The 25430-nt window shown below is 48.0% G+C and overlaps 1 protein-coding gene across 1 annotated transcript in view; it reads left to right on the plus strand.

Annotated features, from left to right (window-relative positions):
- Positions 1-25430, plus strand: part of PRKAR1B (protein kinase cAMP-dependent type I regulatory subunit beta) — a 161789-nt gene that overhangs the window by 74747 nt on the left and 61612 nt on the right. Inside the window, exons 5-6 of the mRNA XM_064153732.1 lie at positions 18052-18113; positions 19568-19614. Of these exons, the coding sequence (XP_064009802.1) occupies positions 18052-18113; positions 19568-19614 (109 nt within the window). The remainder of the gene's footprint in view (positions 1-18051; positions 18114-19567; positions 19615-25430) is intronic.

Consider the following 25430-nt stretch of genomic DNA (forward strand, 5'->3'; position numbering starts at 1 on the left):
CACTGCAAAGCAGGCTGACTGCAGCAGGATGGGGTTTGTTACTGGTTGATTGTGTTCTAGTGAAATTGCTAACTCCACTCGGAGGCTCTTCTCACTTGCTCAGGCTCTTCTCGCTTATTCCCTGCGATAGGACAAGGAGCAATGGATGGAAGCTGCAGCACAGGAGATTCCACCTTGACACAAGGGGGAACTTCTTTACTGTAAGGGTCACAGAGTACTGGCACAGGTTCTCCAGAGAGGTTGTGGAGTCTCCTTCTCTAGAGGCTTTCAAGGCCTGTCTTGACACCTTGGCAGTGTCCTTAGGATTAACAGTGCAAGGTCAAATGTGCTCAAAAGACAGCATTAGAGTAACAGCAGTGAGCACCCTGCTACCCACCCAATCTGCTTGAGAGGAGAGGCTGAGGGACCTGGGGCTTTCTAGGCTGGAGAGGAGAGGAGAGGAGAGGAGAGGAGAGGAGAGGAGAGGAGAGGAGAGAAGAGAAGAGAAGAGAAGAGAAGAGAAGAGAAGAGAAGAGAAGAGAAGAGAAGAGAAGAGAAGAGAAGAGAAGAGAAGAGAAGAGAAGAGAAGAGAAGAGGGGATTTGATAAATGTTTATAACTTTCTGAGGGCTGGGGGTCAGGAGAGGGGGGACAGGCTCTGCTCACTGCTGCCTGGGATAGGACAAGGAGCAATGGAAGGAAACTGCAGCACAGGAGGTTCCAGCTCAACACAAGGGGGAACTTCTTTGCTGTAAGGGTCGCAGAGCCCTGGCACAGGCTGCCCAGAGAGGTTGTGGAGTCTCCTTCTCTGGAGCCTTTCCAGGCCTGTCTGGATGTGTTCCTGTGTGCCCTGAGCTAGATTGTATGGTCCTGCTCTGGCACGGGGCTTGGACTGGATGACCTCTCTGGGTCCCTTCCAACCCCTAACATGCTGTAAATTAATGTTGGGCGCTCTCGATCTTGTCTCCATGTGCAGCAGAATGTGCAAGAAAGAGATGGGTGCCATGGATTGGTTCTGTTGAAACACAGCAATCTGCTGGGGAATCAGTGCTGTGAGGTTTGAAGCAGCAGGTGTTGCTGCCACTGATAGTGCTGGATGTCCTCAAGGTGCCTTTGATGTACACTTTAGTGGTTGGTGGATACTTGCGGTTAAATTTACTGAGAAAAATAGAACAAAGTCATGCCCAGGTGGGCAGCAGAGCCAATGGCATCCTGGGCTGGCTCAGGAGCAGTGTGGCCAGCAGGACAAGGGAGGTTCTTCTGCCCCTGTGCTCAGCACTGCTCAGGCCACACCTTGAGTGCTGTGTCCAGTTCTGGGCTCCTCAATTCAAGAGAGATGTTGAGGTTCTGGAAGGTGTCCAGAGAAGGGCAATGAAGCTGGGAAGGGGCCTGGAGCACAGCCCTGTGAGGAGAGGCTGAGGGAGCTGGGGGTGTGCAGCCTGCAGAAGAAGAGACTCAGGGCAGAGCTCATTGCTGTCTGCAGCTCCCTAAAGGGTGGCTGTAGCCAGGTGGGGTTGGGCTCTTCTGCCAGGCAAGGAGCAACAGAAGAAGGGGACAGAGTGTCAAGCTGTGGCAGGGGAGGTCTAGGCTGGTTGTGAGGAGGAAGTTGTTGTCAGAGAGAGTGATTGGCATTGGAATGGGCTGCCCAGGGAGGTGGTGGAGTCTCTGTCCCTGGAGGTGTTCAAGCAAAGTGCCTGGCTGAGGCACTCAGTGCCATGGTCTGGTTGATTGGCCAGGGCTGGGTGCTAGGTTGGCCTGGCTGATCTTGGAGGTCTCTTCCAACCTGTTTGATTCTATGATTCTGTGAATGGTGCTGGAGTTTATTTCTATAGGCTTGAGGTAAATACACCCTTAGGTCTCTGTGCATCTATTGAATTAAACAGCTCTTCATGCTTAGAAGCTCCTTGTCCTTTAGACCTTGCAAGCACAGATCACTTAGAAAAACCAAGAAGTATGCATCATCTGATCTGATCAGTCTCAGTTTTCTCCTTCTTTGAACTAGGGTGGAGCTGTAAGAGAATGAAGCAGCTTAACTGCCATAGTTGGCTGAAGAGCTCCTGCAAAAGAAGTATTTATTGTCTGGGGAAATTTTATCTCCAGTTCATTTTATTGTTAAAGATTTCTATCTCAGAAATGCTGTGAATCAGAGATGAAGGGGAGTAATGATAAACCTAGGGGAAACATAAGGAAAACGTGTGGGTGTATGAGTTTGCACATGTCTGTAAGCTATAATAGATATGCAAATAGAAGAGCAAGTGCTTGTGGACATGTGGTTTTGTGTCAGCTCTCGATTTTATTCATCAGCTATTTAACACCAGATTTACACACTGTAAAAGAAACCCAATTCTGACTCATTCTAGGGAAGGAGTTTTATCAGCTATTTCATGATGATTCCATTTACTGATCTCATTATAAACTCAGTTGAATCCTCTCCGCTAACACAGGTTGAAGTGTTTTTATTGTACGCAGCTGTTTGATATCTCCAGGTGTGGGAGCACACAACAAGGGTGGAAATTAATTAAGCAAGATGTGGGAGATGGTTGCAGCCTTATGTTATGTGCTTGTCAGCCAGAGGAGATGCATGTCAAACGCTGCTTGATTAGTTGCAGCGTGCGTTCCCCTGACTCGCAGCAGGCATGCTGCTGAGTGACTCGGCAGATACAGCTCTGCACAGCCTTGGCTTCAGCCTCTAATTACTTCCCAGCTTTTCCAGTGGCCCAGCAAAATTACCTTAGCAGTTTCCTGATGTACTAAACTGTTTTGTATGAACTGCATTTCTCTTGAGTGCTTTGTCAGTCTTCAGCATCGTGGCGTTCTTCAGTGTTGGCAGCTTTAGTGCTCTTCATAGGATCACACAACTGTCAGGGTTGGAAGGGACCTCAAGGATCTTCTAGTTCCAACCCCCCTGCCATGGGCAGGGACACCTTCCACTAGATCAGGTTTTCCAGAGCCACATCCAGCCTGGCCTTAAAAACATCCAGAGATGAGGCTTCCACCACCTCCATGGTTGAGACACCTTCCAGTGTCTCAACACCCTCATGGTGAAAAACTCTTCCTAATCTTTACTGCATCCAGTTCTGGAACCCTCATTACAAGAAGGATGTGGAGGTGCTGGAGCATGTCCAGAGAAAGGCCATGAGGATGCTCAGAGGGCTGCAGCAGCTCTGCTGTGAGCACAGACTGAAAGAGTTGGGGCTGTTGGAATGGTCTGTTTGATTGGCTAGGGCTGCGTGCTAGGTTGGATTGGATGATCTTGTAGGGCTCTTCCAACCTGTTTGATTCTATGATTCTATGAAAGGCAAAGCAAAAGCTGTTATTGCTGTACTGGGGGAGGCATTTCTCTTGCCCACATGATGTGAACCAGAAGGTGATGCACATAGTCTGTTTCTATTTATCTATGTACATGTGAAATACAATTTATCAGAGTTCATTATTCAATATGGTGTCCTATATCCATATATATATATATATATATAGTGCTATCCCTAGGGACATAATGTGCCATGATCCTGGGGATAATAATAATTATTATAATGCTGAGGGATATCTCCTCCATCATCTGCTCCAAGAGGTCACATAGTAGTGCATTTATAACTGCAGACCTCTGGGAGCTCTTTAAATCTCAGCATCTGCTAACATCTTTTCAAAGAACTTCAGCTGTAGCAACCATGAAATTGGGCCATGCTGATGTGTGATCTTACCTGAATACTAAAGTAAGGACAAGGAACAGTGCTTAGTGACTCTCTGGCTTCGTTGGGATAGCCCAGAAGAGGGAGCTTGGAATTAAAGAGTGAAGAGATTTAAAAGGACCAGAAGGAATAAAGTGTTCAAATATAGGCACCGTGTTATGGTCACCCTTTGTCACTGCTGGAATTAGCTTCATGTTAATGTAACAGCACAGATTTGGTTTGGGGGGGTTGCTTATTGTTCCTGGTGGTGCTGTGTTTGTGTCCTGATAGAAGCAATGTTTTTTCAGCCATTCTGGGGTGGATTAGAAAGGCTGTGGTTAGTAGGTTGAGGGAGGTTCTCCTGCCCTGCTGCTCTGCCCTGGTGAGGCCACAGCTGGAGTACTGTGCCCAGTTCTGGGCCCCCCAGCTCAGGAAGGACAGGGAGCTGCTTGAGGGAGTCCAGCACAGAGCCACAAAGATGATGAAGGAAGTTGAAGATCTTCCTTATGAGTAGAGCCTGAGGGAGCTGAGGCTTGGAGCTTGGAGAGGAGACTAAGGGCTGACCTCAGTCATGTTTATCAATATGTGCAGGGTGAGTGGCAGGAGGCTGGAGCCAGGCTCTGCTGGGTGATGCCCAGTTCCAGGACAAGGGGCAATGGGTGGAGGTTGAGGCATAGGAGGTTCCATGTGAACATGAGAAAGAATTTTTTTCCCTGTGAGGGTGACAGAGCACTGGCACAGGCTGCCCATGGAGGATGTGGAGTCTCCCTCTCTGGAGATACTCAAGAACTGTCTGGATGCATTCCAGTGTGATCTGCCCTGAGTGATCCTGCTCTGGCAGAGGGGCTGCACCAGATGAGCTTTTGAGGTCCCTTCCAGGCCCTGACATTCTATGATTCTATTTTGCAGCATGGTGTCTGGTGTTGCTTCTCTAGAATGCTCAAGAAAGAGACAAGGAGCAGGCACTTAGTGCCATGGTCTAGTTGATTGGCCAGGGCTGGGTGCTAGGTTGGACTGGATGAGCTTGGAGGTCTCTTCCAACCTGGTTGATTCTGTGATTCTAAGTGATCGATTATGCAGCAAATGTAAATCTTCTATACCCATCAGTGACTTAAAGAGCCATCCTTTAGAATGGGAATGAGAGGGGATGGAGCAAAGCTGGAGGTGGGGAGATTCAGCCTGGACATGAGGAGGAAGTTGTTGAGCAGGAGAGTGGTGAGAGGCTGGCAGGGGTTGCCCAGGGAGGTGGTTGAGGCCCCATGGCTGGAGGTGTTTGAGGCCAGGCTGGCTGAGGCTGTGTGCAGCCTGCTCTAGGGTAGGGTGTCCCTGGGCATGGCAGGGGGGTTGGAACTGGCTGCTCCTTGTGGTCCCTTCCAACCCTGACTGGTTCTATGATTCTATGAAAGGAAGTCTGTGCAGTGTTGCCTGTCTGTGTCTTCCTATGTGCATGGATATATTTGTACATCACAACTAGGCAGGAATTGTGTTTTATTGACCCAAATTTTTCTGGATTTTGGGTTTTTTTAGTTTTGTTTTTTTTTCCCCTTCATTTTTCTTTTGGCATTCAATATTCCCCCCCCTAACTTCCATCATGACAATGTTGAGAATGCAAGCAAACAAACAAATAAGTTCAGCCAAAATACCTTTTACCAACACTGCTTCAGTTTCCTTCTAACCTTTTACTAAGAAACTTAATTTGGAAGTAATCTCATTGGGAAAAATGGATCCTCTGGAAGGTAACCACAGCAGGACACTGAGGCAGTTTCACAACTTACATGTGGGAAATGACATCAGCCATTTCCCACAGGTTTTTATTCCCCCCAAATCCTGTTACCCAATTTCTAATCAAGACCTCCTGATACTCACAGGCGTTGCTGACGAGGGCTGGTGTTGGTGATGCCAAGCTGGGACGCAGCGATCCCGCCGAGGAGCGCAGCTATTCCTACAGCAGGACTGGGAGAGCAGATTTTCCATGCATTATGCATGGGACTTCCTCCAGCTGGCCTCCTGACTCACCCTCCCCTGCCTCCCCCGTGTCTGCGGCTCAGGGCAGGACCACCTCATCTCTCTCTCTCTCTCTCTGGGAGAAGCTCAGTGCCAAATCCACGGCTCCCAGCAGGTAGAAAGGATTTCCAGGCACCCCTACTGCAAACTCCTGCTCAAAGGTGATTGGGTCAGAGTTGGCTGCTCTAGACAAAAATATTGCCTGGCTGAGGTTGGAAACAATCCTCTTCCCTGGATCACTCTTCTGGAAGATGGAAGGATGGCCATGAGCCAGCAGTGTGCTCTTGTGGCCAGGAGAGCCAGTGCCATTCTGGGGTGGATTAGAAGGGCTGTGGTTAGGAGGTTGAGGGAGGTTCTTCTGCCTCTCTACTCTGCGCTGGTGAGGCCACAGCTGGAGTACTGTGCCCAGTTCTGGGCCCCCCAGCTCAAGAAGGACAGGGAACTGCTTGAGAGAGTGTAGCACAGAGCCACAAAGATGATGAAGGAAGTTGAAGATCTTCCTTATGAGTAGAGCCTGAGGGAGCTGGGGCTTGGAGCTTGGAGAGGAGACTAAGGGCTGACCTCAGTCATGTTTATCAATATGTGCAGGGTGAGTGGCAGGAGGCTGGAGCCAGGCACTGCTGGGTGATGCCCAGGGACAGGACAAGGGGCAATGGGTGGAGGTTGAGGCAGAGGAGGTTCCATGTGAACCTGAGGAAGATTTTTTCCCTGTGAGGGTGAGACAGCACTGGCACAGGCTGCCCATGAAGGATGTGGAGTCTCCCTCTCTGGAGATACTCAAGAACTTGTCTGGATGCGTTCCAGTGTGATCTGCTCTGGGTGATCCTGCTCTGGCAGAGGGGCTGCACCAGATGATGTTCTGAAGTCCTTTGCAGCCCCTGACATTCTATGATTCTATGATTCTGGTGTTTGACCACCCTCATAGTGAACATTTTCTTCTCTTTATCACATGATAATTTCCTCCTTTCCCTTTTGTGGCTGTTGCCTTCACATCCTTCGGCTGTGCTCTGTCTTCTCCAAGCCCTGCTCATAAAGTTGCATTCAGTTAATATGTTGTAATAATTCATGAACCTAGAAAAGGACTTCATAAACCAGTAAAAATGGAAATACTGCAGAGAAATATTTGATGACAAATGTTGATTTCTTTCTGGTTCTGTTGAGTAAGTGGATTTGTGACTTACTGTAATCAAATTGAACATGGACACTGCCATGTCCCACTTCAAAGACTCAGTATAGTCATGACAATAAAATGAATGCCTCTCTTAACTGCAGTAATAACTAAACATTGGCCATTATAATCAAGTAATTAAATATTCTCAGCTGTTAGTAGCTTTCTCTATTGCTGTCATTAATTTCTTGCTGCCCTAACAGGAAGAGACATTGGCAGAAGTAGATGGATAATGTTTTTGTTAAGACTTCAGTACTGTCTGTCTCAGAGACATGCCTGTGGTACCAACTGCTTGGTTATGGCAGTTGCAAGCTTCTGGCTGTTAAGTTTGAATGTCTCCAAAAAGAAATCTTTTCTTTCACCTGGGTGCATTGCTTTTATTCTGAGCACTCACTAAATAATACTTTTAGTTTCTCCATGGTGTCAGTGTTGTCCATCAGCAAGGACTTGCAGCATTCCCAGGGACAAGCAATACAGGAGAAGGGGACCCAGTCTCAAGTTGTGGCAGGGGAGGTCTAGGCTGGATGTTAGGAGTTAGTTCTTGCCAGAGAGAGTGATTGGCATTGGAATGGGCTGCCCAGGGAGGTGGTGGAGTCACTGTGCCTAGAGGTGTTGAAGCCAAGCCTGGCTGGGGCACTTAGTGCCATGGTCTGGTTGATTGGATAGGGCTGGGTGCTAGATTGGACTGGATGAGCTTGGAGGTCTCTTCCAACCTGGTGATTCTATGATTCCTTCACTACACAGACAGTAACTGAAGCCAGTTTGGTTGAAGTTCTGTGCTCTCCATCCTTAGAGGGCAAGAGAAGCAGTTGTTAGAACAACTGCTAGAAAGTTCCTATCTTCTCAGGAAATAAATCATAAGAAAATTATAGAATCATAGAATCATAGAATCAAGCTGTGTTCTTGGTGCTGCAGCTCCCAGAGAAGATGAAAACATGGCAGTTCAGCATTTGGGGAAGGCTTAACCATTGCTTTTCTGGCTCTCTGTTTATGTGTTTAGAATAGAATAGAATAGAATAGAATAGAATAGAATAGAATAGAATAGACCAGGTTGGAAGAGACCTCCAAGATCATCCAGTCCAACATAGCACCCAGCCCTGTCCAGTCAACCAGACCATGGCACTAAGTGCCTCATCCAGGCTTTGCTTGAACACCTCCAGGGATGATGACTCCATCACCTCCCTGGGCAGCCCATTCCATGGGAAGTGACCCCCCCCCCTCCACTCCAGACTTCATAAATCTTAAAGTAGTGCCCAAATATAAAAGCCACAGCTAAAGAAAGGCAGAGTTACTATCAACTCTGTTCACTAAACTTTAAAAGTATGTAAGTAGGAAGGGTATAAAAACGCTGGAATCCCCCAGCTAGGGCAGCCTCACTCTGGCTAAATGTTGTGTGTCTTTTGTGTTGAATTGTTCCAGAGCAGCTACATCTCTTTTAAGCTATTCTCAACAATACAGAGGTTGCTTTGTTTTACTACAGAGACACCAAAAGAAGGGGGGTGGGGGGAATAAAACCACCCAAACCTGCATAGCTCACATGTTGAAGGCTTTCTAAGTCTGCCTGCAGAATGCAATTGGCTCTGATTGAGCTCCTGACAAATTATAACCTGCAGGTATAACGAGGGGTTTCCATTTTTGCCCAGCACATATACATTTTGTCTCTTCCATTTTTTTTCCTTCCCTGCAATACATTCAGCACAGCCAGGGCTGGAAAGAAATCTGATTGTGAAACTGATAAATTGTCTTACATAGTTTCCCTATTTTGGCCATTGCCATGGTCTGGTTCTGAAAGTGCTTGGAATCCTCCTTCTCGCTTTGTTTTAACAAGCTTCTTCTCACTTGCCCATTGCCAGGGCTCTGTTGCTTGCACTGTGGATTCAGAGCTTTTTTTTCCTTCTAGCTCATCTTCTACAGGTGCTGGAAGATGTCCAGAGAAGGGCAACAAGGCTGGTGAAAGGCCTGGAGCACAAACCCTGTGAGGAGAGGCTGAGGGAGCTGGGGGTGTGCAGCCTGCAGAAGAGGAGGCTCAGGGGGGACCTCATTGCTGTCTGCAACTACCTGAAGGGAGGCTGTAGCCAGGTGGGGTTGGTCTCTTCTGCCAGGCAAGCAGCAATAGAGCAAGGGGACAGAGTGTCAAGTTGTGGCAGGGGAGGTCTAGGCTGGATGTGAGGAGGAAGTTGTTGTCAGAGAGAGTGATTGGCATTGGAATGGGCTGCCCAGGGAGGTGGTGGAGTCGCAGTGCCTGGAGGTGTTGAAGCAAAGCCTGGATGAGGCACTTAGTGCCATGGTGTAGTTCATTGGCCAGGGCTGGGTGCTAGGTTGGGCTGGATGATCTTGGAGGTCTCTTCCAACCTGCTTGATTCTATGATTCTATGATTCTGTGATCCACTCTAGGCAGCCTTGGTGTAACAGCAGATGTGATGATTTATTTTTATCACTTGTGTTTCAAAGAATCATAGAATCAACCAGGTTGGAAGAGACCTCTGGTCAGCCTGTTCCAGTGCTCTGTCACCCTCAGAGTAAAATTTCTCCTTAAGTTCAAGTGAAAACTCTCCTGTCTTCTGGTTTGTACCCCTTTGTCTAAACAGTGGCCACCATTGAAGAGCCCCAATCTGCATCTTCATGACCTCCACCCTTTAGATATTTACATCCATTCCTAAGATCCTCTCTTAGTCTGCTCTTTCCCAACCTAAATAATCCCAGGTCTCTCAGCCTCCCCTCATAGGACCATAGAATCAACCAGGTTGGAAGAGACCTCCAAGATCATCCAGCCCTAGACAATCAACCAGACCATGGCACTAAGTGCCTCAGCCAGGCTTTGCTTCAACACCTCCAGGGACAGCGACTCCACCACCTCCCTGGGCAGCCCATTCCAATGCCAATCACTCTCTCTGACAACAACTTCCTCCTAACATCCAGCCTAGACCTCCCCTGCCACAACTTGAGACTCTGTCCCCTTGTTCTGTTGCTGCTTGCCTGACAGAAGAGCCCAACCCCACCTGGCTACAGCCTCCCTGCAGGTAGTTATAGACAGCAATGAGCTCTGCCCTGAGCCTCCTCTTCTGCAGGCTGCACACCCCCAGCTCCCTCAGCCTCTCCTCATAGGGTTTGTGTTCCAGGCCCCTCACCAACTTTGTTGCCCTTCTCTGGACATGTTCCAGTACCTCAACATCTCTCTTGAGTTGAGGTGCCCAGAACTGGACACAGCACTCAAGTTTCCTTGTGAGAAAGCAAACCTCTTGGCCCTGCCCTCTTTGCTGGCTTCACAGAATTCACAGAAACATGCAGGTTGGAAGAGCCCCTCAGGATCACCAACTCCAACCTGTAACCCTACTCTACATGATTCACCTTAAACCATATCCTTAAGCACCATGTCCAGATGACCCTTAAACACATCCAGGGTGGGTGACTCCACCACCTCCCTGCGCAGCTCATTCCAGTCTCTGATGTCTCTCCGTGGAAGATTTTTTCCTGATGTCCAATCTAACCCTCCCCAGCCTCAGCTTGAGGCCATTCCCCCTTGTTCTGTCTCCAATTACCTGTGAGAAGAGCCCAGCAGCAGGCTCTCCACAGTGTCCTTTCATGTAGTGGTAGACAGCAATGAGGTCTCCCTTCTGCCTCGTTGCTTAGCACAGCCATCTGCATCTGGGCAAATGGGGGTCTATAAGATGCTACTGAGATAAATCAGCAAAGTGTTTACTCATATTTATTTTGCATAGGCAGACTCATTTCTGGTTTAAATAGCTACAGTGGAGCTTTTCCTTCTTTGCATGATGTGAGAATTGTCTCAGCCTGGACAGGTGGCCAAAAGCCATTACAGATGACAGACAGCAAAGGATCGACCCCCTCTGATTCCAGGTCTGATCGTGGTTGTTTGCAATTCTTCTGTACACTCATAGAAGCTACTTTATGTGTTAAAACTTGCTGCAAACCTTTGATACCTCTGACCTTTCGAAGCAAGCCTTTTGAATTTTGAATTTCCCTAAGCAGACAGATGGTATTTTTTGATTGAGTAGATAGAGGTTTCATGTCTAAACTCATTTCTTGGTTTGGCTTTGTTGGACTATTTAGCTGCTCTCTGTGCTGCTCACAGTCTTTTTGTTGCAGTTTGTTATCAAAAAGTCCTGAACAATCAAAGATGCAGAAAAATCCCCAGGAAAGCATTAGTAATGTCCTGCTAACTTCTCCTTTTGGATCCAAATGTGGACATTTTCTCGCCAGCAACTACACTTCTGAGCCAAAATTTGCCCTTGATACCTTCAGATGGGAACTGTTTGGAACTGACTGGAAAATGTTTGACTCCAAGTGCCTGAGTAACCAGATACAGATCCTGTGGATGTAGGCAGGGAAGCTGTGAAAAAAAATTGCAAAGCCTGTCAAAAGTTGTGTCTCTTGGAGAGAGTGAGAGAGAGGCCTCTGACTACTGATGCTGAGCCCTGGACACGCTGGGTAGAGTGCAGCTCTCTTGGTTGCAATCTCATGAAGCAACAGCTGAAATACCACAACTGGTGCCCTATTTTCTTCTTCCATCACCTGTATTAAGTCATCTGGAAAGAGGGCAAACAATACATTTTCAGCAGTGTAAGGAAATCCCTCTGAGCAGTTGTCATTTACAGCACAATCATAAAACCCCTGGCAGAAAACCAAAGCCTTTCCCATATCAGCACACAGCGTTGCTAGCACTGTTGGTGTCAACAGCGAAATAGCTGGGGCGGGGGCAGAGGACAGAGGCTGCTGTGTTCTTGGTGCTGCAGCTCCCAGGGAAGATGAAAACATGGCAGTTCAGCATTTGGGGAAGGCTTAACCATTGCTTTTCTGGCTCTCTGTTTATGTGTTTAGAATAGAGTAGAATAGAATAGAATAGACCAGGTTGGAAGAGACCTCCAAGATCGTCCAGTCCAACCTAGCACCCAGCCCTATCCAGTCAACCAGACCATGGCACTAAGTGCCTCAGCCAGGCTTTTCCTGAAGACCTCCAGGGATGGTGACTCCACCACCTCCCTGGGCAGCCCATTCCAATGCCAATCACTCTCTCTGCCAACAACTTCCTCCTCACATCCAGCCTAGACCTCCCCCGGCACAGCTTGAGACTGTGTCCCCTTGTTCTGTTGCTGGTTGCCTGGGAGAAAAGCCCAACCCCACCTGGCTACAGCCTCCCCTCAGGTAGCTGTAGACAGCAATGAGCTCTGCCCTGAGCCTCCTCTTCTCCAGACTAAACAACCCCAGCTCCCTCAGCCTCTCCTCACAGGGCTCTGCTCCAGGCCCCTCACCAGCTTTGTTGCCCTTCTCTGGACACATTCCAGCACCTCAACATCTCTCTTGAATTGAGGAGCCCAGAACTGGACACAGTACTCAAGGTGTGGCTCTATTTATGTAACACAACCTCTAAAGCCAAGACCTACAACTACCTGCTTTGAATAATAGAATCAACCAGATGGGAAGAGACCTCCAAGATCATCCAGTCCAATCTTTGGCAGAGCCATAGGAGAACATAGCTCAGCTCTTTGCTTGGTAGAGAGAAGGCTGCAGCACTGTATTTGTGAGTGCTTTTTATTTACTGTAATGGTCAGAGAGTGATTTTGAATGTCTTCTAAGCAGGCACATGGTACACAAAGACACGAGGCTGTTTTTTTGGCTTTGGCCACGTTGTTTATCATAGAATCAACCAGCTTGGAAGAGACCTCCAAGATCATCCAGTTCAACCTAGCACCAAGCCCTGTCCAATCAACTACACCAATTATGCTGTTAGCAAGTTCTGCTTCTTAACTTATGCAGCATTTAAAGGGCCATGAGGATGCTCAGAGGGCTGGAGCACCTCTGCTATGAGGACAGGCTACAAGAGTTGGGGCTCTTCAGCCTGCAGAAGAGAAGGCTACAAGAGACCTTGTAGTTGCCTTCCAGTATCTAATGGGGACCTACAGGAAGGCTGGGGAGGGACTATTGACAAGGTCTGGTAATGACAGGACAAGGGGCAATGGGTTTAAACTGGCAGAGGGGAGATTCAAACTAGATGTTAGGAAAGGGTTCTTTGCAGTGAGGGTGGTGAGACACTGGCACAGGTTGCCCAGGGAGGTTGTGGGGCACAGAATCACCCAATGTGATCAAAGATCACATTGGGTGATTCTGTGCCCCACAACCTCCCTGGAGGTGTTGAAGGCTAGGTTGGATAAGGCCTTGAGCAACCTGTTCTAGGTGGGAGGTGTCCCTGCCTATGGCAGGGGGGTGGAACTGGATGAGCTTTGAGGTCCCTTCCAACCTAAACCATTCTATGATTCCTCTGCATACTACAGACCTAGGACATGCTGAATATGAAGCATCAGATGTTTACTGAGAAGGTGGAAAATAAATCTCTGTGTTGTAGATTGTCTTGGATCAGGACCAAATTGTTTCCCAATTTTCATAGTGTTTTGGTATTTTGATCCTTGGGAAAGGTTTGAGTTTGTTTCAGACACAGAGGATAAAGGCAGTAAGGGAAGTTTCCAGATTCACACTTGATCTGAATTAAATCATTCAATCTGAATTAAACCACAACACTTGAAAAATAAAAAGCCAGATTTTATACAGGACCTTTAAGCATTTGGTACTTTAGGAGATGATGATCTCCAGAAGGGTTGGGTTTGGTGGTTTTCTGAATGTCCCAGTTCTTGGCTGCCAGACCTGACCTGTAGGTTAAGAAAGGTTGAGGTTGCCTTCTGATCCATATCAACTGGGACCTGAGTCAGTTTGAATGAATCTCAAACTAAGCATGCAAAAGCAGAAACACTTAGACTCATGAACCACTGTGAGAGGTCTTGACCTAGCCATAGCAATTAAGAACAGCCATCCCCTGGTGTAAAAGAAACATGACCAAGTGTTTGCAGTGACAGTCATCATATTTTTGGTCACATAGAATCTTAGAATCATAGAATTGTCAGGGCTGGAAGTGACCTCAAGGATCATCTACTTCCACTCCCCCTCCTCCCTCCACCATGGGCAAGAATACCTCACACTAGTTCAGGTTGCTCAGAGCCACATCCAGCCTGGCCTTGAACACCTCCAGGGATGAGGTTTCCACCACCTCCCTGGGCATCTTGTGCCAGTGTCTCACCACCCTCATGGTGAAGAGCTTCTACCTAACATCCAAACTGTATCTCCCCACTTCTAGTTTTGCTCCAATATTGATCTATCAAAGACAGGCCTTTGTTTCACTTTGGAGATGTAAATCAGCATCACCATGACTGAGGAGGTGGAATCACCATCCCTGGAGGTGTTCAAGAAAAGCCTGGCTGAGGCACTTAGTGCCATGGTCTGGTTGACTGGCTAGGGCTGGGTGCTAGGTTGGACTGGATGATCTTGGAGGTCTCTTCCAACCTGCTTGATTCTATGGTTCTATGGTCTAGTTGATTGGCTAGGGCTAGGTGCTAGGTTGGACTGGATGATCTTGGAGGTCTCTTCCAACCTGCTTGATTCTATGGTTCTATGGTCTAGTTGATTGGCTAGGGCTAGGTGCTAGGTTGGACTGGATGATCTTGGAGGTCTCTTTCAATCTGGTTAATTCTGATTCTATGGTCTAGTTGATTGGCTAGGGCTGGGTGATAGGTTGGACTGGATGATCTTGGTGGTCTCTTTCAATCTGGTTAATTCTGATTCTATGGTCTAGTTGATTGGCTAGAGCTGGGTGCTAGGTTGGACTGGATGATCTTGGAGGTCTCTTCCAGCCTGGTTGATTCTATGCTCTGGTTGACTGGATAGGGCTGGGTGCTAGGTTGGACTGGATGATCTTGGAAATCTCTTCCAACCTGGTTGATTCTATGATTCTATGTGTCTGTATGTTCAGAGGTATTTTAGACCTCTTTAAAAAGCCAACTCTTGGTCTCATAAGATTAACACTTTGCTAAAACACATCATATATGAGGTGCTAAGAGTATTTACACTAATATCCTGCTACCCAGCAGAGTATTAGGGTAAAATGCTATTGCTGCTAATAAACTTTGGGTTCATTACACCCTCAGCTGAAAGTTTTATTCCGTGAGTTTTTAAAGAGGAATTTTTGGATGAAACTAAAAGGTGGTGTAGAAGTGAAATGTGGAAGGTTCTGGAGGGTGCAGTGCTGTGCATGATTTCTTTGGCACTGTTTGTACAGTCAATTGTTAAACAAAATGCAGCCTTAAAAGAAAGATGAAAAGGTGGAACTGTGGCTAGCTATTTCCTCTGTGTTTCTATTAAAGAAACAAAGAAGTTTCCAAGTTTGGACAAAGAAGTCACATTTTGGTTTGATTATTGATACTCACAGTGTTGTGCCTATTTTTGGATGTATCCCATTGGAGGCTTTCTCCTCTGCCATGCAGAGTGCCTTTCCCTCCACTAAATCTTCTGCAGGCTGCAGGGTTGTCCTTTAAGCTCAGTGAGGTGCCCAGCCACAGCCAAGGGGAAACCACAGGGAGGCAAATGAGCCTCTGTCATGCTGAATTTCCAGGTCTCAGAGCTGCTGAAGAACAGCTTGACTTGCCTCATCAACATAAGGTCCCTCAGTGGCTGTTCCAATTTGGCACCTACTACCATGGTAGTTTCCCCCATCCCATCTGAACCTCACCTCCCATTTCTTTTAGGCGGAGGCCACCAAAGAGTTGGCACAGGGACCAGCTCCACAGCCTGCAGCAGATGGATGCTTTCTGCCAACAGAGAAGTCCCTTGAACTGGAGAAATGCTGAACCCATTTGAGATCATTAAAATGGGTTTAGTGGATTTAAGAATACACTTTTTGGAGTTTTCAGAGTAATTTATTATAGGTCTTTGCATTGGTACCTAGAATGAGATGAGAAAGAAGTGGCTTTTTTTTCCTTGGAGCTTCTGAGCAGGCTTTTTATCCCTGGTGGAAACATTTCCTGAGTGTGAGTAGGGGTGGCACAAGGTGGGCCTCATGAAACAAGGGTAAAGAGTAAAATCTGTGTTTTCATTATGGAGCAAAGCTGGAGGTGGGGAGGAAGTTGTTCAGCAGGAGAGGGGGAACGGAGCAAAGCTGGAGGTGGGGAGATTCAGCCTGGCTGTGAGGAGGAAGTTGTTGAGCATGAGAGTGGTGAGAGGCTGGAATGGGTTGCCCAGGGAGGTGGTTGAGGCCCCATGGCTGGAGGTGTTTGAGGCCAGGCTGGCTGAGGCTGTGTGCAGCCTGCTCTAGGGTAGGGTGTCCCTGGGCATGGCAGGGGGGTTGGAACTGGCTGCTCCTTGTGGTCCCTTCCAACCCTGACTGATTCTATGATTAATGGTCTTGGAGAAGGAAGACACAAGAGGACTGATGCTATGATTCTAGGGCTAAACATCCCTTGCAGGTACTGTGGAGCAGGAGGAGGTGCCTGGTTCCAAATCTCCCAGTTCTCCTCTAAGTGGTGCTGACACAGAGCTGTGATACTGAGCACAGCCATTCTGGCTGCTGAAGAGGAAAGAAATGACCAATTTGAAGTGAGGAGTGAAACATTTCCTAGAACTCAGCCTGAATAACTTCTGGAACAGTTGAACAGGAAATAAGCTAATAATGGGATTTTACAGTATGCATTTCCCATATAAGGCATCAAAATGTAGCATGGGCTTGTTTGCAGATCTTCTGGGCATTTTGATGACAGTTTTAGGTTTCTTCCCTCTTCACACTCCATTAGCATTGAGGAGACTTTGCTCCATTCCAGGCATTGAGGAGACTTTGCTCCCTTCCAGGCTGACGTGTTTCATCTCCCCACTTGTTCTAAGGGGTTCCTGAATGGATCATTTCTAGACCAGACCAGAGAAGAGATTAGTTAACAGTCCCTCCTTGCTGCCTTTTGTTTGTGTTGGGGAGCTGTTTCCTTTAGCCCTTGAGTCTGATGCACAGGAAGGGGAAGAGAGGTGGGGAGTGCCCAGCTCAGTGCCATTCATGCTGCTCAAAATAAGTTCCCCAAAACCTGATGTGGGGAAAGGAAGCCCTGGCTCCGCAGAGCCTGCTGTCTCCCTCACTAAACAAAGGACTGGGTTTGGGCAGGTTGCCCAAAGTGGTGGTGCAGGGTGAGTTCCCCTCCTTACTGCTCTGCCCAGCCTTTTAAGGATATGTGACAGTATGCTGGAGACCACAGTCAGGTGTGTGAGTGAGCCGTGATTAATGAGCGCCAGGCTTCTGCAGCTTCAGGCTGGCTCTACCATTGGTCAGATTCCCTTCTCACAAGCAGCACATTAAGGCTTGCAGAGCTTGGTCAGAGTGCAATCTCTTGCCAGCTCTTGTGCTGTGTTAATTTAGAGACACCTACCTTTCTAAATGTGCTCTGTACTGTGGAACAGGTTTTGCTTGTAACGTGTGAGGCCAGATGTTCGGAAGAGGACAGCTCCCATTTAGGCATCTAGCAATTACTGCTGTGACACATACTGCTCACAGCTGGCAGCGTGGGATCTGTCTGCCCAGACCATGGAATGCTCAGGCTGCCTGGTTTGTGCACTGCTATAAGAAGTGGCCTCTATATGCATATAATTCAGGAGTTCTTTCAAAATAGAATGAGCCAAATCATGGTCTCGCTGAGGTTGAAACCAGGGCTGTGTGCCTGGTGAGGTATTCTGGTTTCTTTCTGTGCCAGAGGCTGGTGAGAGGCCTGGAATGAAGCTGGTGAGGGGCCTGGAGCACAGCACTGTGAGGAGAGGCTGAGGGAGTTGGGGGTGTGCAGCCTGCAGAAGAGGAGGCTCAGGGCAGAGCTCATTGCTGTCTGCAGCTACCTGAAGGGAGGCTGTAGCCAGGTGGGGTTGGGCTCTTCTGCCAGGCAACCAGCAACAGAAGAAGGGGACAGAGTGTCAAGTTGTGGCAGGGCAGGTCTAGGCTGGATGTTGTTAGGAAGTTGTTGTCAGAGAGAGTGATTGGCATTGGAATGGGCTGCCCAGGGAGGTGGTGGAGTCCCCATCCCTGGAGGTGTTCAAGCCAAGCCTGGATGAGGCACTTAGTGCCATGGTCTGTTTGATTGGCTAGGACTGGGTGCTAGATTGGCCTGGCTGATCTTGGAGGTCTCTTCCAACCTGATTGAGTCTTCTTCAATTCTCCTCATTCTCCACTTTCAACTGACGTTTTCCTTTCATTTTCTCTGCATAATCTGTTAATGAGGGCTAAATGAAACCATAAAGGTAGGTCTTCTGGCTAGCTCTGAACCAGGTCTGATTCATTAATCAATGTTTCTTTTTAGGTCTTCTGGCTGGCTCTGAACCAGGTCTGATTCATTAATCAATGTTTCTTTTTGTTTGTTTTTTCTTCCAGTGACATATTCGATGCCATGTTCCCTGTCACACACATCGCAGGAGAGACAGTCATACAGCAGGGTAATTCCTCCTCTCATTTCCCCCTTCCTGCATTTGCTATGCCTGTACAATTCACATCCTTCCCTCTGAGGCTTCACCCTCTATGCTTAAGAGGAAGAAAAAAACATATTCCAAAAGCATCTGGAACAAGGGGGGACAGTCTCAAGTTGTGCCAGGGCAGGTCTAGGCTGGATATGAGGAGGAAGTTGTTGTCAGAGAGAGTGATTGGCATTGGAATGGGCTGCCCAGGGAGGTGGTGGAGGCACCGTCCCTGGAGGTGTTCAGCAAAGCCTGGCTGAGGCACTTAATGCTATGGTCTGGTTGATTGTCCAGGGCTGGGTGCTAGGTTGGCCTGGATGATCTTGGAGGTCTCTTCCAACCTGCTTGATTCTATGTTAAAGAATTGCATTTGCTGGTTTTGTTTCATCTTTTGAGGATGAAAAGCATCATGCTGGAGCAGTAGGCAGACTCATAGCTTGATAGCTGGATTGATAAAAAGCTCAACATGAGCTGGCAGTGTGCGTGTGCAGCCCAGACAGCCAACTTCTATGATTCTGTGATTCTGTTCAAGCAAAGCCTGGGTGAGGCACTTAGTGCCATGGTCTGGTTGACTGGATAGGGCTGGGGGATAGGTTGGCCTGGATGATATTGGAGATCTCTTCCAAGCTGGTTGATTCTATGATTCTATGATTCTCTAGAGTGCCATGAATCACCCAAAAGCAGACCTTCACCTGAGGTTGCCCAAACAGGCACAGGAGCTTCCTCTCCCTTTTCAGAGCACACAAGACTGGGTCCCAATTGGCACAACCAGATCACAGTTTCCCTTCCAGAAAGGAGCAGTCTGCAGCTGTATCATAGGTTCATGGAGGCAGGGGTTTTGTCTGCTCTGTGGGCAGAGGTCTCCTACAAAACCACGCTGGTCGATCCCCAGGGTTTCCAAGTGCTGTGTAGATAGAGTTAAAGGTAGATCAATTGCACTGCAAATTAAAATCTTCATTCCTCAACTGGAGACAGTCAGGAAGCAATCCACAGCTCAGAATGCATGAGAGTGGCACAAGCTAGCTGAGAGTAATTAGAGATGGAAAATGTTTTTCTGGTTGTTGGGAATATTCAACACCTCATTGTGCTGCGTCGTCGTTATCGCACTTGGCAGCAGCTCTACCTGCGTGCCTGCAGCCTGGTGGGGAGGACTTCATTACCCTCAGGCTAGATTAAAGTGTGTTTACCCTGGATGAAGTGTTGGATCAATCAAACCAGATAAATGATGGCAATTGAAAGATATTAACAGGGAGAAATCCCGGGGATGGTTTGATTTATGAGGGCGAGTAGGCAAAGATGTCGCCGCAGAAAAGGAATCTCTCTGTTAAGTAATCCGAGGTGCAAATATGTACAGCACTAAATGTGGGGACAGGAGGCTGCTGACCACTTTCTCAGACCTTCAGGAAGCAATCACCTTTTTTGTCTTTTGCTTCCAGGTGATGAAGGAGACAACTTCTATGTGATTGACCAAGGCGAGGTGGATGTAAGTACGCTCTCACAGCACGCTGTTTGTTTTGAAGCTAGGGAATACAGCTGTATGCTCTGGCAGCACAGCTTCAGCCAGCCACGGGCTGTGCTGCTGGCTCCTTTCTCTTTGAAGCAGATCTCACAGGGTTGGTCTCATTGCTTTGCTTTTGTTGTGTGAAGTCGTTTGTGTGTGACTTTTAAATTGGCGTGGTTTATATCCTAGCTTAGTTGTCCTGATTGGTCCAGGGGAGGGCTACGAGGGTGGTTAGGGGGCTGGAGCACTGCCTGATGAGGGGAGGCTCAGGGACATGGGGATTTTTAGGCTGGAAAAGAGAAGACTGAGAGGGGATTTAATCAATGTTTATAAATATCTGAGGGCTGGGGGTCAGGAGGCAGGGGGACAGGCTCTGCTCATCTGCTGCCTGGGATAGGACAAGGAGCAGAGGATGTAAACTGCAGCACAGGAGGTTCCAGCTTGACACAAGGGGGAACTTCTTTCCTGTAAGGGTCCCAGAGCACTGGCACAGGCTGCCCAGAGAGGTTGTGGAGTCTCCTTCTCTGGAGCCTTTGCAGGCCTGTCTGGATGTGTTCTGTGTGCCCTGAGCTAGATTGTATGGTCCTACTGTGGCAGGGGGGTTGGACTGGATGATCTCTTTGGGTCCCTTCCAAGCCCTGACATCCTGTGAGCCTGTGATCCTTTGCAAGCAGGGAAATACGGTATCAAACCCAAGCAAATGACATTATCTTCACAACCCTAACCACACCTGGAGGCGTTCAGTCTTTGGCAGAGCAGGCCACCAAGCTGGAATGCACCTGAGGGTTCAGATCAACCATAAGGCAAATATTTTCTTTAATCAGTTAAGCTTAGCTCATCTGTTGGGTTGGTTTAGAGTTTTTTGTTAGGCTTCTCCCCCCCCCGACTTGAGATACAGCCCCAGGCAGTGAGTTTCATCTTAGAAACCTTAATTTGCTTTTAAAATTAGGTCCAAATATATGAACAATGCAGCATATTAATAAGGCAGGGATTATTCTAAGTGCAAAGTGATCTGTTAGACCACAAAATGCTTACAGGAGTGCGCAGTGGTTTCATCAGCGAGTCTTTGCAAAGAAGCTGCTGCTGCTTCTGAACCTCCCTTCCAAACCATAACCTGGCCACCTCTCATCAGTTTTATCCTGTATGAAATGCACCTTTTTGCAGCTTCACTACGAGCCCAAATGTGCCTGAATTTTCTACACATGTCTTCTGTATCCAGCTTGCTCCTTAGCAATGCTGCTCTTCAGGTGCCCTGATGCATTTACTCACAGAATCAAGCAGGTTGGAAGAGACCTCCAAGATCATCCAGTCCAACCTAGCACCCAGCCCTGTCCAGTCAACCAGACCATGGCACCAAGTACCCCATCCAGGCTTTGCTTCAACACCTCCAGGGATGAGGACTCCACCACCTCCCTGGGCAGCCCATTCCAATGCCAATCACTCTCTCTGACAACAACTTCCTCCTCACATCCAGCCTATACCTCTTTTGGCACAACTCAACACTCTGTCCCCTTGTTCTGTTGCTGCTGGTTGCCTGGCAGAAGAGACCAACCCCACCTGGCTACAGCCTCCCTTCAGGGAGCTGCAGACAGCAATGAGGTCTGCCCTGAGCCTCCTCTTCTGCAGGCTGCACACCCCCAGCTCCCTCAGCCTCTCCTCACAGGGCTGTGGTCCAGGCCCCTCAGCAGCTTCATTGCCCTTCTCTGGACACCTTCCAGCACCTCAACATCTCTCTTGAATTGAGGAGCCCAGAACTGGACACAGCACTCAAGCTGTGGCCTGAGCAGTGCTGAGCACAGGGGCAGAAGAACCTCCCTTGTCCTGCTGCCCACACTGCTCCTGAGCCAGCCCAGGATGCCATTTTCTGTGCTGCCCACCTGGGCACACTGCTGCCTCATCTTCAGCTACTCTCCAGCAGCACCCCCAGGTCCCTCTCTGCCTGGCTGTTCTCAGCCACTCTGTCCCCAGCCTGTAGTGCTGCTTGGGATTGTTGTGGCCAAGGTGCAGAACCCTTCACTTGGCCTTGTTCAATCTCATCCCCTTGGCCTCTGCCCACCCATCCAGCTCGTTTGGTGCATTTACAGAAGCCATTTATTTTTACCCCCAGGCAGGAGGCATACAGTTATTTTAGTGAGAGGTTTTTTTGTTTTGGGTTTGTTGTTATTTTTTTTTCAGCAGTTTGTTTGTGTGGGGAAACCATCTAATTGGCATTGTTGGGAACTGAGAAACCTCACATGCTTGCCTCTGCTTCTGGAAGTTGCTCCTCAGGAAATCCGTCTGACTCACTGTTCCTATCAGGCATACCTCCCCATAGCAAACATTGCCACATCCACTGGGCCAGGAAAAAAAAAATAAGAGAGTAGTATTTATAGAACAGTGCCTAAAATTCAGCTTTGAAGCGATTGGTTTGGGCCTGATATGGAGCTTAATGAGTTCACTGGCTTTGAATCAGAGCCACAAACAGACGCAAATGCACATATTGAAGTTATAGATTAATCCCCTTTAAAACTAATTTGTCCTCTCTCTCAAAACCTTTAGGAAAGCTTTCTTCAGAGATTGTGGGGGGACTGAATGACATCAGAAAAGAGGCTGCCAACCCTTTGCAATTAATTGCAGGAAGATGACCTTCCTTATGCACATATTGCTCTTAAAAGCAGTGACAGCGGGGAAGAGAAGTGGCCGGGCCCTAGCCAGCTTTGTGCCTACCTGTAAAAGCATTGCTCAAGGTGCTCTGAGCATTGTCTCTAATGTGTGGTTGCCAGTGTGGCCACAGCTCTGCAGATGTTGAGGAGGACTTGTTTGCCACACCAGTTGCTGTATTTTGTTGGGTAAAACAGCATTGGAGTTCTCTTCCCAGGTGCAGAGAGTCATAGAATGGTTTAGGGTGGAAGGGACCTCAAGGATCAGCCAGTTCCAACCTCCTGCCGTAGGCAGGGACACCTCCCACTAGAACAGGTTGCTCAGGGTCTCATCCAACCTGGCCTTCAACACCTCCAGGGAGGTTGTGGGGCACAGAATCACCCAATGTGATCTTTGATCACATTGGGTGATTCTGTGCCCCACAACCTCCCTGAGCAACCTGTGCCAGTGTCTCACCACCCTCACTGCCAAGAACCCTTTCCTAACGTCTAGTTTGAATCTCCCCTCTGTCAGTTTAAACCCATTGCCCCTTGTCCTGTCATTACCAGACCTTGTCAATAGTCCCTCCCCAGCCCTCCTGTAGGTCCCCTTCAAATACTGGAAGGCCACTCCAAGGTCTCCTCGAAGCCTTCTCTGAAGGCTGAAGGGCCCCAACTCTTATAGTCTGTCTTCAGAGCAGAGCTGCTGAAGCCCTCTGAGCATCCAGCATCCTCGTGGGCTCCTCTGGACTGGCTCCAATAGTTCCATGTCCTTCATGTGCTGAGGACTCCAGAACTGCACACAGGACTCCAGGTGGGGTCTGAGGAGAGCAGAGTCAAGGGGCAGAATACCCTCCCTAGCCCTGCTGCCCACACTGCTCTTGCTGCAGCCCAAGACACAGTATCCTGGCATCTGCTTGTAACACCTTTCCTACAGCATTTAGGAGCTGCACCACACCACTGCTGTCTCCATCTCTTCAGCTAACTACTCTCTCTTTCCTAAACTTTAACCAAACACATGTTGCATTCCTTTGCAAGATGCTGTAGAAGGCATAAGAAACATTATCTCATCCATGAGTAAGTTGCAACTACACCCTGGTAGCTACAGAAGGTACCTTCATTAACTGCCTTTGCTGGGAAGCTGCAGGGAAGTGAGCTCATTTTCCACACACAGTAAAGTCTGTACTGGGGCAGTTAGTGCAGGGTAACTTACTCCAAAGTTAGGCAGCAGCTCCCAGACCCCATGGGTGTGCATTATCACACTATGTATAGCATTCCCTACAAAAGAGCTCTTCCACTTTCTGGGCAGCAGTGCTAAAATCCTTATTGTCTGAAGAAAACCCAGACTGCTAGTAAGCAAGCTGCAGTTCATTTAAGCCTTGCCAGATACTTGTTTTGGCATGCTTCCACCTTTCTCCAAGCAAAAAAAGAGACTTGGAGAGTAGACAATTGACCCTGAGACTTAAAGCCTCAAGCCATTTTCTGCCTAGTTCAGCTGGTGCTGGCATCTGCATGGAGGCTTTTAACCCCTGACCAGGCTATCTGCCGTCATTGCCTCCCTGCTGGCACAGACTTGGCAGGTGTGCCAGGACCTGTGGATTCAAGGAACAATTTACTTCTGAGAACATCATGACTAATTAAGTGCCATGCACGTTCAAAGACATGAGTGAAGGAGGTTACAACTGCCACCATAAAATTACCATCCCCTGGAATCAAGTCGTGGCAAAGGATAATAAAAACAATACATACATAAAAAGTTAATTAGAACTTCATAAACTCAAAATCATAGAACCAGCCAGGTTGGAAGTGACCTCCAAGGTCATAGAATCATAGAATCAACCAGGTTGAAAGGAATCAACCAGCTTGAAAGAGACCTCCAAGATCATAGAATCATAGAATCAACCATCAACCAGGTTGGAAGAGACCTCCAAGACCATAGAATCATAGACCAAACCAGGTTGGAAGAGACCTCTAAGATCACAGAATCATAGAATCAATCAGGGTGGAAGAGACCTCCAAGATCATAGAATCACAGAATCAACCAGGTTGGAAGAGACCTCCAAGATCATAGAATCATAGAATCAACCAGGTTGGAAGAGACCTCCAAGACCATAGAATCATAGAATCAACCAGGTTGGAAGAGACCTCCAAGATCATAGAATCATAGAATCAATCAGGGTGGAAGAGACCTCCCAGATCATCCAGTCCATCCTAGCACCCAGCCCTATGCAATCAACCAGACCATGGCACTAAGTGCCCCATCCAGGCTTTGCTTGAACACCTCCAGGGACAAACTCAAGGCAAAACCAATAAAAATAATATTAATAAAATCTATCAACTGAGCAACCAAACAGAAAGATACCAGCACAGAGAAGGCAGAAAACCAAAATCAGTGTGGGGTGTTTGGAGTTCAGACAATGTCATCATCTAACACTGATGTACTGCTAGAACTTTGTTACAGGCACCCCAAAGTGTGAGAAAAGGAACTGAGTCAAATGAGGAGTACACCACAATGCTTTAAAGTATAGCAACCCTTTATCCTCAGCTCTTAACACTTACTTAGGCTATAAACAAGGCTTGTTAGCACAGAATAAAATAGCTGTACAATTCCTTCTTGGTTTTACTATGGGCAGACAGAGAAGCCCTTCCCCTTGGTGACCATGCTCAACGTGGTCTGTAGACCAAAGGAGAGGGGCACAAATTTTCACATGTAAAAAGATGGAGTTTGGAAATCAGGAAGAGGTAGGTCTTGGAGAACCTGGAGCTTTCCTCAGAACTTGAAGGGAGGCTGTAGCCAGGTGGGGGTCAGTCTCTTCTGCCAGGCAACCAGCAACAGAATGAGCATTCGCAAGGACAAGCAGTACAAGGGGACACAGTCTCAAGTTGTGCCAGTTGAGGTCTAGGCTGGATGTTAGGAGGAAGTTGTTGGCAGAGAGAGTGATTGGCATTGGAATGGGCTGCCCAGGGAGGTGGTGGAGTTGAGGTCTTCAAGAAAAGACTGGATGAGGAACTTGGTGCCAGGGTCTGGTTGATTGGACAGGACTGGGTGTTAGATTGGACTGGATGATGTTGGAGGTCTCTTCCAACCTGCTTGATTCTGTGGTTCTGTGATCTTGGAGGTCTCTTCCATGTCCTCATGGACTCATACACTCTATGATACAAACCAGGTATACTTGGACC

Source organism: Pogoniulus pusillus, chromosome 13, assembly GCF_015220805.1.
Source record: "Pogoniulus pusillus isolate bPogPus1 chromosome 13, bPogPus1.pri, whole genome shotgun sequence".
NCBI classification, from domain to species: Eukaryota; Metazoa; Chordata; class Aves; order Piciformes; family Lybiidae; genus Pogoniulus; species Pogoniulus pusillus.